The following is a 15512-nucleotide window of genomic DNA, read 5'->3' on the forward strand; positions in this document are numbered from 1 at the left end:
CCAAGGAAAATATCGTTATAGACAGGTTTATTGTTATAGACAGTATTGTTATACACAGGTTTCACTGTACAACATTATACTTCCTTCGCAATGTGTTTTTGCTAGCAAAGAAAAAAAACAGGCATGATTCTGCTTGACATCATGCTGCCATCTGGTGCTCATCCGCTAAGTCAATTTTTCTATGTGCGAAACATCCAGTACGTCAAACCTTCCACGTTAAGCCACTATAGTTAAGCGCTTATGCCAATAAACCCAATCGACAAATAGATTTTACTGTGGTTTGCTCATTAAAATATCGCTTAACTACATGGTTGAAAATACACAGACACACATGCGGCTGGTGGGTCAAAAAAGCGGGGAGGTAAAAGAAGGTGCAGGGGGGGGCAGGTTAGGTGAGCAGTGCCCCTGCAATGCAGCCGACTTTTTTTATGAATTGAAGTTGGACGTTTTTTTGATAAACTGACTAGGGATTAATGAAGAATTAGGAACACGATCTCAAAAATAGGGATGAATGGCCCCAATGGACTTGTTTCTTCCAATTTAAAGCTCAATTTTACTTTTTATGAAATAATAACTTGAGAAAAATATAAAACCCACATTCATTAAGTCAGTTCTTTCTTCTTTAACAACGTGAACCAACCCATTTCATAATTTTTTAATCGATTGTTAATAAAAAGGGGCTTAAAAGTGAGGGACGGTCCGTCCCCCCTCCTCCCACCCCGTATGAGCTGCCAATGCAGACACATGCATGGGCTTAATTTGCATAGGAGCATAAGGAAGCTGCTTTTCAATTCAAATTTTTAAATTTTAAGCAAAATTCAGGATGTAAGAGTGAAGGCTTTCACGGCCGGTGTCAATATTATGAAAGGATTCCGGGCTGTTGTGCCGTGGTCTGAGTGTATATTCTCCAAACGTTTCGGCTGCATCTGCGGCAACCATCCTCAGTGGTTCCGAGTTCGTAACTTCCAGGGAAGAGACTTCTTGGCTGCGAACCGACTGCTATCGAGCATGAAATTTCCCACCTCACAAATGTTTTCCAAGCCAACGGTTTTTCAAAGCAAGAGATCAAAAGAGCCTTCCACCCCAAAATAAAAAAACAGCCACTTAAAGAAGATCCGATCAAGTCCACAGCCTACCTCCCCTACGTTGAGGACGTCACCGATAGAATCGAAAGACTTCTGCGACGCCACAATATCAAGATTGTTTTCAAACCCACCCACCGAACCAGCGACTTATTACGATCTGTGAAAGATGCAAGAGATCCCTTGTCCGCCGCAGGTGTTTACAAGATTCCCTGTTCCTGCGGATCTACCTATATTGGAACTACTAAGAGAAGCGTCAACACTAGAATCAAAGAACGTCAAAGAAATTGCCGACTAGGCCACACTCAGAAGTCAGCAGTCGCAGAACACACTTTTAGTGAGTGGAACCATGACATCAAATTCAAAGAGACAAAAATACTTTCAAGGACTTGCCATTATTATGCGAGATTGAACAGAGAAGCCATCGAGATATTCAAACATCCAAATAATTTCAACAAAAAAGAAGAAGGAATAAAGATAAACAAGCTCTGGCATCCCATACTGAAAAGGATCAAAACAACAAGAACCTCCAGCCAATCAGAAACAAGGACGGACCTTCAGCTGAATGCCCAGCAGCCAATCCCCGAGCAGGAAAAGGAGAGCCTAAGCTCCAATCAGGACGCGATGAAGACAGACGTTCACCAGCCAATCCCAGTCCAGAACCAAGAGGACCCATGCCATATAAATGTTGACAGCACTTCGACACTTGCATCAGTTGCCAAGAAGTCTCTTCCCTGGAAGTTACGAACTCGGAACCACTGAGGATGGTTGCCGCAGATGCAGCCGAAACGTTTGGAGAATATACACTCAGACCACGGCACAACAGCCCGGAATTCTTTCATAATATAGAATTCAGGATGTTTACAAGCTTAAAAGGTAGGCTTGCCAGACGTCCCGGTTTGACCCAGACAGTCCCGGTTTTCAGACGAAATCCCAGTGTCCCAATCGGTTTAATTCAAGTCCCGGAAGAAGATAAATTTGATTACAAATGACCAAAAAGGTCTAAAAATAATAAATTGTAAAAGATTATTTAGGATAATAACTTTATCATTTGTAATATTAGTTTTCAAATTAACACCAGATTAACTGATGAGAATTTTTACAGCAAGATAAATACCTCCCCCCCCCCCCCATAAAAAAAGTCTTATAAAATAAAAAGTATATTTAAATATTGTTCACCTTTTTATTCATCATTCAAAGTGTTTTTTTTTTCTATTAAAAAACTTTTTTTTCATCTAAGAAGTGAAGTGTGCAAATTTTATCTACTTATGTCATTTTTTATTAACCCTGTTTTAGGTTCACATTTAGTAACCATTTATTCATAGCATTGAGAATAAATTGCCTTAGCTACAGGTGTACACGCTTTTGAATACTAGCGACGTTGGGAGGGGGGGGGGGACATTCCGGTGTCCCGGTTGAACATTTCAGAAATCTGGCAAACCTATTAAAAGGGGTTGTGGAAAACTAATGGGGTCCTCCCCTCTTCTTTTGGTAGAAACCAAGTCCTGAAACACACACATGCGCATAGTTTGGTGACCATTCATGCATTCCTTACGACCTTTCATTCATGCCACTCAAAACAAGAACTAACATTACCTAGTTCATGCGGAAGTTCATGGCAGAACACAGCTAAGGTGGTACTGAGTCCGTCAGCATTGCCAGATGCAAATGCAGCTCCTAGAAAAAAGAGGGATAAAAACATGGAAATATTCCAGCCTGAAGAACGTTCAACGTTTTAATGATTAAGCTGAAATTTAATTGAGCACATAGATCGTTTTTGGGATTGTTAAACCAACCATGGGCTGTTATTGGATAATATCGGTCATAGCTTTTACGAGACCTGCTAATATTAAAATGTGCCAACATGAAAAAATATTTTCAAATTGTCTTCTCCTTCTTCTTTCTTATCTCTCTGTCCTGAATCAGATCAGATCCATGAGGTTGTTCGCTTTAATCAACTTCAAGGCAGAAGCAGGTCTCTTCAGTAGCTCCTCGCGTACCAAACCAGCACAAAAAATCAGATGTTATGCGGTGGCCTCTTCAGTGTGACATTTGGTGCAAACTGGGAAAGTCCTATTACCATGGGAAAATCTGAGAGTTTTTAGATGACCTGTGCTCAGGCGAGTCATAGCAGTTTGATCCCTCCTGTCACCCTCAAATCCAAGGTAAGCACCAGGACCCTCGCAAAAATACCATGGATGCTCAGGAGGACATCTCCAAGAGCTGTTTATAGTAGCCTTACATCTGGAGTATAGTTCAAGGTACGTCAGAGGATCCCCACTATTCTGAGTCATAGTAGAGCCCTCTTTCGCCAGTCCATCTGCAATATCGTTATATCTCAAATTCACATGGGATGGAATCATAGACTAATAATAAGAGTAGACCGAGCTTTCTCATTCTTGCTGATAAAGAAAATTGGTTCATAGATGTATCATGTGACTAGTGGAAGGGCTCGGCGAAGACTTTGGCAGCATGGTTGCTAGATGGCAGCATTATCTATAGTTTGGCACTCGACATGTATTTTAAGACAATGTGTTTTCATTAAAAAAAAACTTCCAGGTGCAGAGATTGAACTGTTTTTCTTTTAGTTATGCATTATTTTGACATTAGTAATAGTTTTTGATCAGTTTTCAGTAACTTTTATTTCATTTGGAACTGCTACGTGAGCGTTGGCGTGAACGTAATGGCGTAAACGTTTAGCGTTAACGCAAAAATGTACTAATCGGTATCTTAAATTGAAACTGTAGGTAAACATCTTACCGTTTGCTGATTCTTCTTGGTCGCTTGCATCTTTTATTGCTTAGAGAGTTATTGAAATTGACTAAAGAAAATGCACAATACTATCTAAACGAAAAACTCACTATATTAACAAAATATTTACAACTTAGAATAACAAATTTACAAATCGGACTCCATAAAAGATCATTCTTCCGTGTTCCATCAATTCTATTTATTTTATTTCGCGCTGGCGTTGATCGTCTGCTACGATCAACGCCCACTGTTGCTAGGATATCCACCAGTCACATGGTTTGGTTTATGAGCAGCAAAAGGGTTGCCATAGCTCGGTCTACTCTTATTATTAGTCTATGGATGGAATCCATTGTAAGTTCAAATTGTAAGCCCATAAACTTTACTTAGATCCCTTTGTAGCAGTTATGATGGCCTTCATCAAAAGGCGACTCTCTGGCTCATCTTTTAACCCCTTGAGGACCAGTGCTCGGAAAACGAAGCGCAGCTACGGGACCGAACGTTCTGAAATGGAACGCCGCCATCGGCCCGAGCATTTACAGCAGTTAAGCCTAACTGAACAAAAATATTCATATAAAATCAGCATCTCAAAATAATGGCTTGAAATTTTAATTTTGTTTAAACAATGTACTACTGATCACTAATTACTAATATAAAGACTATTACATTATTAGAAGGAACGAAATAAGTAGAATTCTAAAACTTTAACCATGTGCACAAAATTAAATGATATGTGCACAAAAACAAAGTTAGAGTTTGACATCGTGAGTGTGGAATCAAAGAAAAGGAAATGTAGCAAAAAAATATGTTCCTTATGTAATTTTGATTAAAACAACTTAGGTCAACGAATTTAAACTAGTTATATTTCCCACGCGACAAGTTTCAAAACTGCTTCATAATTCACTCGAAAACATTCCCTTTCACTCACTTCGCTAATCATTTTTATTGCAGTTTCCCATCCCCAAATGAAAAAGAATAAATACAGAAGAACAATATCAGAAAGGATTCAAAAATAATCATAAACTTCAGGCCTCTTGAACTCATTCCTGTACTCTCATTGAACGGGGAATCCCAAAAGTCTGGAACACATACGCAAAAATATTTTAACCTTCCTTCCCTCCCCCATAATTTATTCAGCTAGATGTATATCTCTTTCAATTACTCGTAAAAAAAGAGAAGCAAAGATATAAGCAAGAGCAATTGAGACCTCATAAATCATATGCGCAGAGCAGTGATTCACTGTTGTTTACATAAAAAAAAATCTATCCCATTGAGAGGCCCAAATAAGAAACTAAAGCGTGTACATGAAGGTCAAATACAATGTGACTCGAATATGATCAAAGTTATAGCCATTTAGCGCCATCTAGTATCATTTAAATATTCAATTCAATCGTTCCATTTCGAGAAAGCATATACGTGACGCTGGGACTACAGCGTCGATCAGAGTGCGTAGCGGATAAGTGACGCTGGGCTGATAGGAGAGGAATCGTTGCGTAGCGTCCGCGTGACGCTGGGTGCGAACGGGTTAAAGCAATTCCCCCTATTGTGCCATTTGCTGATCATTTTTTCCAAATTTATTAAAATTAATTTTGCTACGGCATAAAAAATATTTTGATCTATCTGTATCTTGCTCAATCCCTTAGCATATATTCGGCTATAAGTTACCCTTATACATAAATTTCCTAAAAAAATGTTTTGTACTTTCAAAATACGCAAAACAATCAGATAAAAATGAGGATACCTTGATAATTGGGAATCTCGCGCGGAAGTCTCATTTTTGGTGTAAATAATTTTATTTCGGTAACCCTGCTGATTTATAGTAACCCTATGTGAATAGATGTTTCCGTTCTCTTTGTTTAGATTTTCAGCGAAAAATACCTCTTGCGCAGGCATTGGAGCCAAAAATTGACGCCAATGAAGAAAGATCGCCAGATTCCCAATTATCGAAGTCTTCCCAATAAAAAATCACAGCTCTTACAGCATACAAGGCTAACACATTCACAACACCATGAAAATCGAGACTGGCTTTGATTTCTTCCCCTTATATGGTGATGAATAAATTCGCAAGAATTTTCCATTCATGTGATTGTATGGATAGGTAAACAAAGTTTACAGGGAGAAATGGACGCATCTATTAGTTTTCAGGCATGTCAGCCTCTAAATTAAGCAGAGCCTCATTCAAATAAGTGGAACACGCCATAGACTAATAATAAGAGTAGACCGAGCTATGGCAACCCTTTTGCTGCTCATAAACCAAACCATGTGACTGGTGGATATCCTAGCAACAGTGGACGTTGATCGTCTGCTACGAGAAATAAAATAAATGAGAATTAAAATAAATAGAATTGATGGAACACGGAAGAATGATCTTTTATGGAGTCCGATTTGTAAATTTGTTATTCTAAGTTGTAAATATTTTGTTAATATAGTGAGTTTTTCGTTTAGATAGTACTGTGCATTTTCTTTATTCAATTTAAATAACTCTCTAAGCAATTAAAGATGCAAGCGCCCAAAAAGAATCGGCAAACGGTAAGATTTTCACCTACAATTTCAATTTAAGATACCGATTAGTACATTTTTGCGTCAACGCAAAACGTTTACGCCATTCCGTTCACACCAACGCTGACGTAGCAGTTCCGAATGAAATAAAAGTTACTGAAAACTGTGATCAAAAACTAATTACTAACGTCAAAATAATGCATAACTAAAAGAAAAACAGTTTAATCTCTGCACTTGGAAAAAATATATATAATAAAAACACATTACGTCTTAAAATACATGTCGAGTGCCGAACTTTAGATAATCCTGCCATCTAGCGACCATGCCGCCAAAGTTTTCGCCAAGCCTCCCACCAGTCACATGATGTATCCATGAACCCATTTTTTCATCAGCAAGTCTGGGAAAGCTCGGTCTACTCTTATTATTAGTCTATGGAACACGCGCATCAAATTTTTACTTTTCCCCCTCATTCAGATAGAATCGCCTCAACTGGACGTTTGCAGTTCCATGCAATCCGCGGTCAAACTGTACTTTCTAGTACAGTGAAACCTGTGTAAGTTCACCACTTGCGGTGCACTACTTTAGAGGTCAACTTAAACAGGTGGTCAACTTACAGAGGACGATTTATATATGATAAGGGCTAATTCCGTGCCTGAAAAAAGTGGTCAACTTAGACAGGTGGTCAACTTACAGAGGACGATTTATATATGATAAGGGCTAATTCCGTGCCTGAAAAAAGTGGTCAACTTAGACAGGTGGTCAACTTACAGAGGACGATTTATATATGATAAGGGCTAATTCCGTGCCTGAAAAAAGTGGTCAACTTAGACAGGTGGTCAACTTACAGAGGACGATTTATATATGATAAGGGCTAATTCCGTGCCTGAAAAAAGTGGTCAACTTAGACAGGTGGTCAACTTACAGAGGACGATTTATATATGATAAGGGCTAATTCCGTGCCTGAAAAAAGTGGTCAACTTAGACAGGTGGTCAACTTACAGAGGACGATTTATATATGATAAGGGCTAATTCCGTGCCTGAAAAAAGTGGTCAACTTAAACAGGTGGTCAACTTACAGAGGACGATTTATATATGATAAGGGCTAATTCCGTGCCTGAAAAAAGTGGTCAACTTAGACAGGTGGTCAACTTACAAGGGTGGTCAACTTCACAAGTTTTACTGTATTTTCTATGAAAAAATATTCTACTACACTCTCTAGATAAGGGGTTGTCCATTAAATTACATTTGGATGCCTCAATTGCCAAATCGATTACCTCCACTTTTTAAAAAAATCCCCATTTCTGCTTTAATAGTGCTCAATCAATGCATAACATGTGAATTTTATATTTAACTTTTGGTTGAGTACATTTCTGACTATGTGATGGCAGAAAATGTAACGCGAGGACCTATTCACTACTATGGATAACACTTCTTCATAACTTTTCTTGACTTTTTTGTTTTATGGAATTAATCGATTTGGATAGTGAGGCATCCATTTATGAGTTAGAGATACTATTTACATGTAAGGTTCGAAATGTCGCCAAGCTTGGCGACAGTGTGCGATTTCTTGCAAAATTTTGCTCAAAAAATGACGCTGACTTGGCGATATCTCCGAAATTTCTCGCCATGAACTTATTCACCCAATGTTAAATGGTGCATGACATGCTAAGTCAACATATAGGCAAAGTTTCAAGTCTTAAGGTAAGTTTGAGCGAACATTAATGGAACAAACGCCAAATTTACCCAGATTATGGAGATATTTCGATAATTGGGAATCTGGCGATCTTTCTTCATTGCCGTTTATTTTTGGCTTCAGCTCCTGCAGCAGGGCTGTGGAGTCGGAGTCGGAGTCGGACTGATTTTGGGGTAAAGGAGTCGGAGTCGGAGTTGTTAGAAAACTTGCCGACTCCGACTCCGACTCCGGGTTTCTTTTTTTCTTTCCTTTTCACTGACTCTCCTTGCATTTTTTAAAAACTGACTACCAATTGGTTCAATTACATGTATAAAAAGATACTAATGAGAAAATAACTGCCATTATGGCAATCAGCTAGCCTGAATGCTTACCGAACTTACTGTAGCCGTCCTCTAGTTTGCTTGCTTTTTAACTTAACTAATAGCGACTGTCAGCAAACGGTTTTGTTGCCTAACATTTTCAAGTAATCACTTTCAAATAAAAATAGAAATATAGTGTTTTGTTCGATCTCAGTTGTAAAATAGCGAAAGAAACGTAACAAATTAATAAGTCGAGGCCCGTAGCTAAGGTTGAAACGTTTAAGGGTGATCGACAAATTCAAAAACGTTCTGGCGCGAAAGCACGAATCCAAAAGATCCGATGAAAAATAATCTAATGTTTTTTTCTTTATTAAGACTATTTCTATAAGCTTGGTTCTCACTAAAAAGTATAGAACAAAATAAGTGTAAATGATTTCTTGATTGCAACACTCAATGATTGCAGCTAATCTTAAAATCTTAATATTAAGGTTAATTCTAAAGCAGACAATAAAATTTAAATTAAAAATTTAGCGAAGAAGAAATATAGGTATAGTAAAAGCTATTCGTATAAATTTGTATACCGGCCGCATTTTGTGTAAAATTAGCTCCTGATGTATATGTGTCCTATTTTCGTTGAAATTTGATTGATGAAATATAATTTAAAATATATTCGCGAAAATTTTCATAATTAAAGTATTTATAAACTCTAAAATTAACTTTGGGTGTCATCTACCTGATGGGTGTCACCCAGGGAAAACCACCCCCTCTCAAGAACTTGGATTTAGAAAAAAAAAAGCTTTTTTTCTCTCAAGTTACAGCTTTCAAAAATTGAAAGCACACGATTTGATCAATATTTATTTGTTAAACATTAAAGGGGGGCAAATTGCAGATAATCCTTTTCAAATTTTTTAAAAGGGATTTTTAAGTCATCTCACTTCTTAACTCGTAACTGCTGGAAAATTTGATTTTTAAATTGAATTTCTAACGTTGTATGCGTCTTGGGTTTACAATAAACAAAATGCGAAATTTTCATGAAAAGGAATCAATATTTCAATCTCTGTTTAGAGGTTTTCCCCCTTCCCCTGAAGGGAGAGAGGGAGTTGAAAAAATACAATTAAAAAAATCAAAAACATCCGGAGTCGGAGTCGGAGTTGGAGTCGGAGTCGGGCGCTTCAAAATCCAGGAGTCGGAGTCGGGGTCGGAGTCGGCCATTTTCCTTCCGACTCCGCAGCCCTGCTGCACGAGAGGTATTTTTCGCAGCAAATCTAAGCAAAGAGAACGGAAACGTCTATTCACATAGGATTACCTCAAAAATCAGCAAGGTTGCCAAAATAAAATTATTTACGCCAATAATGAGACGACCACGCCAGATTCCCAATTATCGAAATATCCCCCAGATTACTACAACTTAAGCATAAAAATAATTACTGTTCACAAAATTTGTAACGTTATTTTTAAATACAAGGAAGTTTTTAGAAAGTTAGCATTCATTATATTTATGATACATAATGCTTCCGGCCGTTTAAATATACAGTAAAACCCCTCCTAATAGACACCCTTCTTATGCGGACAATTTTTAATTCCCCAGTTCCAATGCAAATAACATTGTTAAACCCCTGTCCAGCGGACACCTCAATATTGCGGACAAAAATATTTGTCCCGTTAGTGTCTGTATTAGAGGGATTTTACTGTACCACATACAAGTCAGGGTTCAAAATTCCGAGAATAAAAGGCAGATACATAGGTAGAAATGTCTTATTCGTGCAAATGGCTTGAGTCAAGTAATCTATATCAAGCAATATTTACTCATGATGACTGGCTCTTTCGTTCCCGAATGCCCTCGGTGACTGAATCTACAATAGACTAATAATAAGAGTAGACCGAGCTTCCCCAAACTTGCTGATGAAAAAATTGGTTCATGGATACATCATGTGACTGGTGGAAGGCTTGGCGAAAACTTTGGCAGCATGGTTGCTAGATGGCAACATTATCTATTGTTTGGCACTCGACAGGTATTTTAAGATGTAATGTGTTTTCATTATAAATTTTTTTTCCAGGTGCAGAGATTGAATTGTTTTTCTTTTAGTTAGGCATTATTTTGAGATTAGTAATTAGTTTTTGATCACAGTTTTCAGTAACTTTTATTTCATTTGCAACTGCTACGTCAGCGTTGGAGTGAACGTAATGACGTAAACGTTTTGCGTTAACGCAAAAATATACTAATCAGTATCTTGAATTGAAACTGTAGGTAAAAATCTTACCATTTGCCGATTCTTTTTGGGCGCTTGCATCTTTAATTGCTTAGAGAGTTATTGAAATTGACTAAAGAAAATGCACAATGCTATCTAAACGAAAAACTCACTATATTAACAAAATATTTACAACTTAGAATAACAAATTTACAAATCAAACTCCATAAAAGATCATTCTTCCGTGTTCCATCAATTCTATTTATTCAATTTCTCGCGGTCGTTGATCGTCTGCTACGATCAACGCCCGCTGTTGCTAGGATATCCACCAGTCACATGGTTTGGTTTGTAAGCAGCAAAAGGGTTGCCATAGCTCGGTCTACTCTTATTATTAGTCTATGGAATCTACTTACCGATCGCCAATCCATCGCAGAAGTTGTGCAGGCCATCCCCCATGATGACCATGTAGGCCACGGCGGTCACCGACTGCGGCACCTCGTGACTGTGACCGTGCCCGTGGCCATGGTGCTCGGACACGATGACAGAGCTGTCGGACTCGGGGCCGCGGTACACAGCGCCACCTTCCGGCTCGAGGCTGAAGCTCGACCTTCCGTGGAAACCCACCTCGTGGACCGACTGCGTCGACCCTCCTCTGCATATCTCTGAAGAAGCGCCCTCAGTTTGTAACACTGCGAAGAAACAAAAGAACAACAACCTGATTTATGTCCAGGGTTCGAAAATATCATGATATTTTCGAAAATATCAGATATTTTGATATATATCAGATATTTTCAATCAGCACAAACAAAAGACTTCAAAATAGTAAAAGCATCCTCAAATCACTCTTTATTTTCTTAAATTTTTCTTCAATATATAGACTTAAAATTAAGGTGTCTCTCAATATTTATATCTAATATTTCATTTTACATTTTTGTCAATTTTGATAAAGATAATTTAGCATTAGCTGTTTCATTCATTTTTCTTCTCTTAGTTACTTTTACACAGTAATATGATTCAGAAATAAAAAATATGAATGCGTCGGTGCACAGTCAAAAGCCATTTCCACTTTTTTCCTGAGCAATGTTTAATATTAATTTAACTAGGCACTTTTAATATGATTTACAATTGTTACATTACTAATAATAATAAGGAATATAAAATAAAAAAAGAATATTATTTTACTTTGCTGTATTAATGATGTATTAATACACCATAAAAATATAGTGCATAACTTTTTGGTTATTTTTAATAATAAATGAACAATATCACTATGATTAATATAATTTTTATATTGAAAATACCGTAGTTTAAAAAAAATAAATATCGAAAATATCAAAATATCATGATATTTTCAAAAGAAATATCGGATAGATATCGTGATATACATCATGATATATATCGGCGAACCATGTTTATATCTACGGCAAAAGTTGTGCAAAACTGTTCGCGCTCAGTAATTAGTCCCTAAATTGTAGTTTAAGTAGCAACACGACCGCCATCTTTGGGCTAAACACTACTTTCTTCCTGTGATTGCTAATGATGAAGCAGCGCGTTTACCTTCTTGATTGTGGATTTTTACTAACTACTTGTCAATCAACAATTAAGAAACACCACAATCAAAAAATCAAAACATGCTACTTAATCAAAGCAGACATAAAAATAAAGCGGTGTTTTAGCCCCAAGATGGAGGTTATGTCGCAACTTAAGCTACGATCGAGGGCAAGATGGCGGTCATGTCGCTACTTAAGCTACGATCGAGGGCAAGATGGCGATCATGTCGTTACTTAAGCTATGACCGAGGGCAAGATGGCGATCATGTCGCTACTTAAGCTATGATCGAGGGCAAGATGGCAGCCATGTCGCTACTAAAGCTACGCTCCAGGGCAAGATGGCGGCCATGTCGCTACTTAAGCTACAATCGAAGGCGTTAAGTAGTTCTGGCTCTACACTAGCAGCAGCGCCAACCAAATGTGCCATTGCAATCACTGTTAATTGCCTAATAGATTGTCGTTTGGGCTTTCACACCAACAGAGGCAATTTCCCAGTTCTTGACTACCTTATAAGGCAGTGAAACAAATCCGGGCCCTCTGAAACATCGATGTGCATTGTATTTTTTTAAATAATGGGTCAAGGCAATGACTAGGCAATCGATAGCATGAGGTCTGGCTTTATATTGCATGTCATTTAACACAAACTCAAGTTGTTAAGTTCGATGTTGGTCATGAGGCATTGCAATGTGTGTTGCATTTTGGGACACAACACAAATTAATTTCGATCTTAGCCCGTGAGGATATCATTATCAAGTTTTTATGCGCGATGGTTGGAGAACTGAAGTGGCAAAGACGGATTTTGTTGACGCGGGAAGCAATGTTAAGGAAATGTAGAAAAATTAATGAAAAACGCATGGGCAATGTCACATTCTAAAGAATGATTAAACCTTTCAGGGGCGGTGGTTGCGCTGTAAAACCACTAATTTACATTTTTTTCCCCTCTTTTTTCCGAACTTTTTGAATTAAAATCGCTTGGTTCCTCTTCTTTTAAATTCAATGAACAACATTAGATGGCAAAATAACAAAAAAATATATTTCTGAGGTCTAAAATTCTTATTCAAATCATCAAATTCTCATTAAACCCAAAAATTGGATTTTTTTCCAGATTTTAAAATTTTTAATTATCTCAGAAAGAGTGAACCATTTTTCTTCATTTTACCTGAGGTACTCAATCATACTGTTCTAAAAGATTGAAATTCATTTTTACGTGCATAAACATGTTTTTGTCCTGCCCCAGGTGTGAACAAATGGGGGCTGGACGAAATGCGAGAGGCTGTACATTGCTGATAACTTATGTGTAAATTAGTTTGTGAACTTTTTTTGGTGATAGATAATCCCAAGTGAATTTACGTTGTAACAGTATAATCAACAACCCAAGTAACACATTTCTTTCTGTAAATGTTGTAAACATTTTTTGACAACCATTATGAAGCGTTTTTGCCAACACAACCTAAGTAGCACACTTATTTTCGTAAACGTTGTAAAAGTTTTGTGACAACCATTATAAAACAGTTTTGGCAACAACCCAAAGTTTTGTGATAACCATTAGAAAACGTTTTTGCTAACAACCCAAGTAGCACACTTGTTTTCGTAAATGTTGTTAAAGTATTGTGACAACCATTATAAAACAGTTTTGGCAACAACCCAAAGTTTTGTGATAACCATTAGAAAACGTTTTTGCTAACAACCCAAGTAGCACACTTGTTTTCGTAAATGTTGTTAAAGTATTGTGACAACCATTACAAAACGTTTTTGACAACAATCGTTGGACTTACTTTGTATCGTTTCCTTCTCGTCTTTGTCTCTAATGTGGTCATATGAATTTTTCTTCGGTTGCGCTAATTTTTCGCCAACGTTTCCATTGTTGGCGTCTTCTTCTCTCTGCCTGACCGAAACCATGTTCTTCGGATGCCTGGACAACTGAAAATAATTACACACCTGCATAACATGGAAAAATATGGGGGATTTTTTTGAATTAAATTTTAGTGTAACCCACGAGCTACATGAGCACAGAGAGTTGGCACACAAATCAGCATAGCTCTGGAGTTTCGTCTTTGAAACAGAACAGAAAATTTGCCGGAATGTCGACAAAAGCATTAACCAATGTAATTACTCACCAGAATTTTATGTAGCCAATATTTTTATAACCTTTAGTTTAGTTCTTGGCGATAATGGGGTCGTTTCCAAAATTTTAAAAGTATTTTTTTTCTGAAAGAGCATGCTTAAAAACATAGGATCTGACCATTTTTTAAATAATTTGCTTAAGTTTCATGTGTTTAAAAAATTACTTGAATTGGTGCGCTTATATTGTTTACGCTTCTGCCGATGACATCACAAATGATGAAATGCCATTCAGTGTTGCCACTCGCAGAACGTAATATCTAATTTGCTTCTTTACTCACGTGTATTAGCAACGATAAAGTTGATAGCAAGCGTAGAGCGCAATATCTAATTCGCTTCTTGATTATCATAACGTGGAAACACGGTAGAAAGATGCGGCAAAGTGCATCATTTGTGATGTCATCAAGACCACGCCTTGTTTGAAAAATCGGACATTTAAAAAAATGAATTAAAAAATACCTGTTGGGAAAATGAAAGTATTTTCTGGGTCCGTGTTTTTTTTTTTTTTTTTTTTGCTTATTCTATCAATTTCAGTGACTAAAAGTATTACTTTTGACTGAAGGAAACGACCCCATTGAGGTAATGAAAAGCAAAGGGATGTAAGTAGACGATTGAGTTTTGAGCAAAAAGCGTTTAATGTTCATATTCTAGGTAGGCTTTCATTGGAAACTTTTTCTAAATCTTGTTGCACCTACCAGGTTTACTAGAACTACAGGTATGTCTTGCCCCAAAACAGAGAAGAGGTTCTACCATTTCTGGTTGGTTCTAATTTTTGAACTTTGGCACTTACATCCCTCTTATCGCCGGAATTCTGAAATTTTACACCAAGATTCTATGTTTCTACCATCGAGGAAGAAATAGACACATAGGCAATAGTTTATAAGCTCGAAGTTTCCAACTAGACTCTATTCAATAAAGAGATAGACCGAAAGTAAACAAAAATGTTTCCAGAAGGTGGCCCCTATGCCACTTTTCGGGATTTTTTCTGGAATAAAGAAAAAGTTCACCAGTAGTATTCGCTGTCGCCGTCTGTTCGACGGCAATTCGTTCTTGTCCAAGCAAAACATTTGATTGAAATCGCCAAATGGCGCATTTATTTGGTTACATCTAGTTAGAGCCGCTATATATACAGGCAGACGCATCAGCTTAAGTTAAGCCATTTTGGATCGGATTCCTCATTGTTGCGGAGCTAGGGTTACAACCATAGACTAATAATAAGAGTAGACCAAGCTTTCTCATTCTTGCTGATGAAGAAAATTGGTTCATAGATGTATCATGTGACTGGTGGAAGGGCTTGGCGAAGACTTTGGCAGCATGGTTACTAGATGGCA

At 37.5% G+C, this 15512-nt stretch overlaps 1 protein-coding gene across 1 annotated transcript in view; it reads right to left on the minus strand.

Moving 5' to 3' along the window:
- The window catches only part of LOC129232451 (zinc transporter foi-like), a 49646-nt gene that overhangs the window by 5500 nt on the left and 28634 nt on the right, over positions 1–15512 (minus strand). Inside the window, exons 6-8 of the mRNA XM_054866596.1 lie at positions 13836–13980; positions 10924–11199; positions 2679–2759 (exon numbers count right to left, since the gene is read on the minus strand). Of these exons, the coding sequence (XP_054722571.1) occupies positions 2679–2759; positions 10924–11199; positions 13836–13980 (502 nt within the window). The remainder of the gene's footprint in view (positions 1–2678; positions 2760–10923; positions 11200–13835; positions 13981–15512) is intronic.

Source organism: Uloborus diversus, unplaced genomic scaffold (genome assembly GCF_026930045.1).
Source record: "Uloborus diversus isolate 005 unplaced genomic scaffold, Udiv.v.3.1 scaffold_12, whole genome shotgun sequence".
Taxonomy (NCBI): Eukaryota; Metazoa; Arthropoda; class Arachnida; order Araneae; family Uloboridae; genus Uloborus; species Uloborus diversus.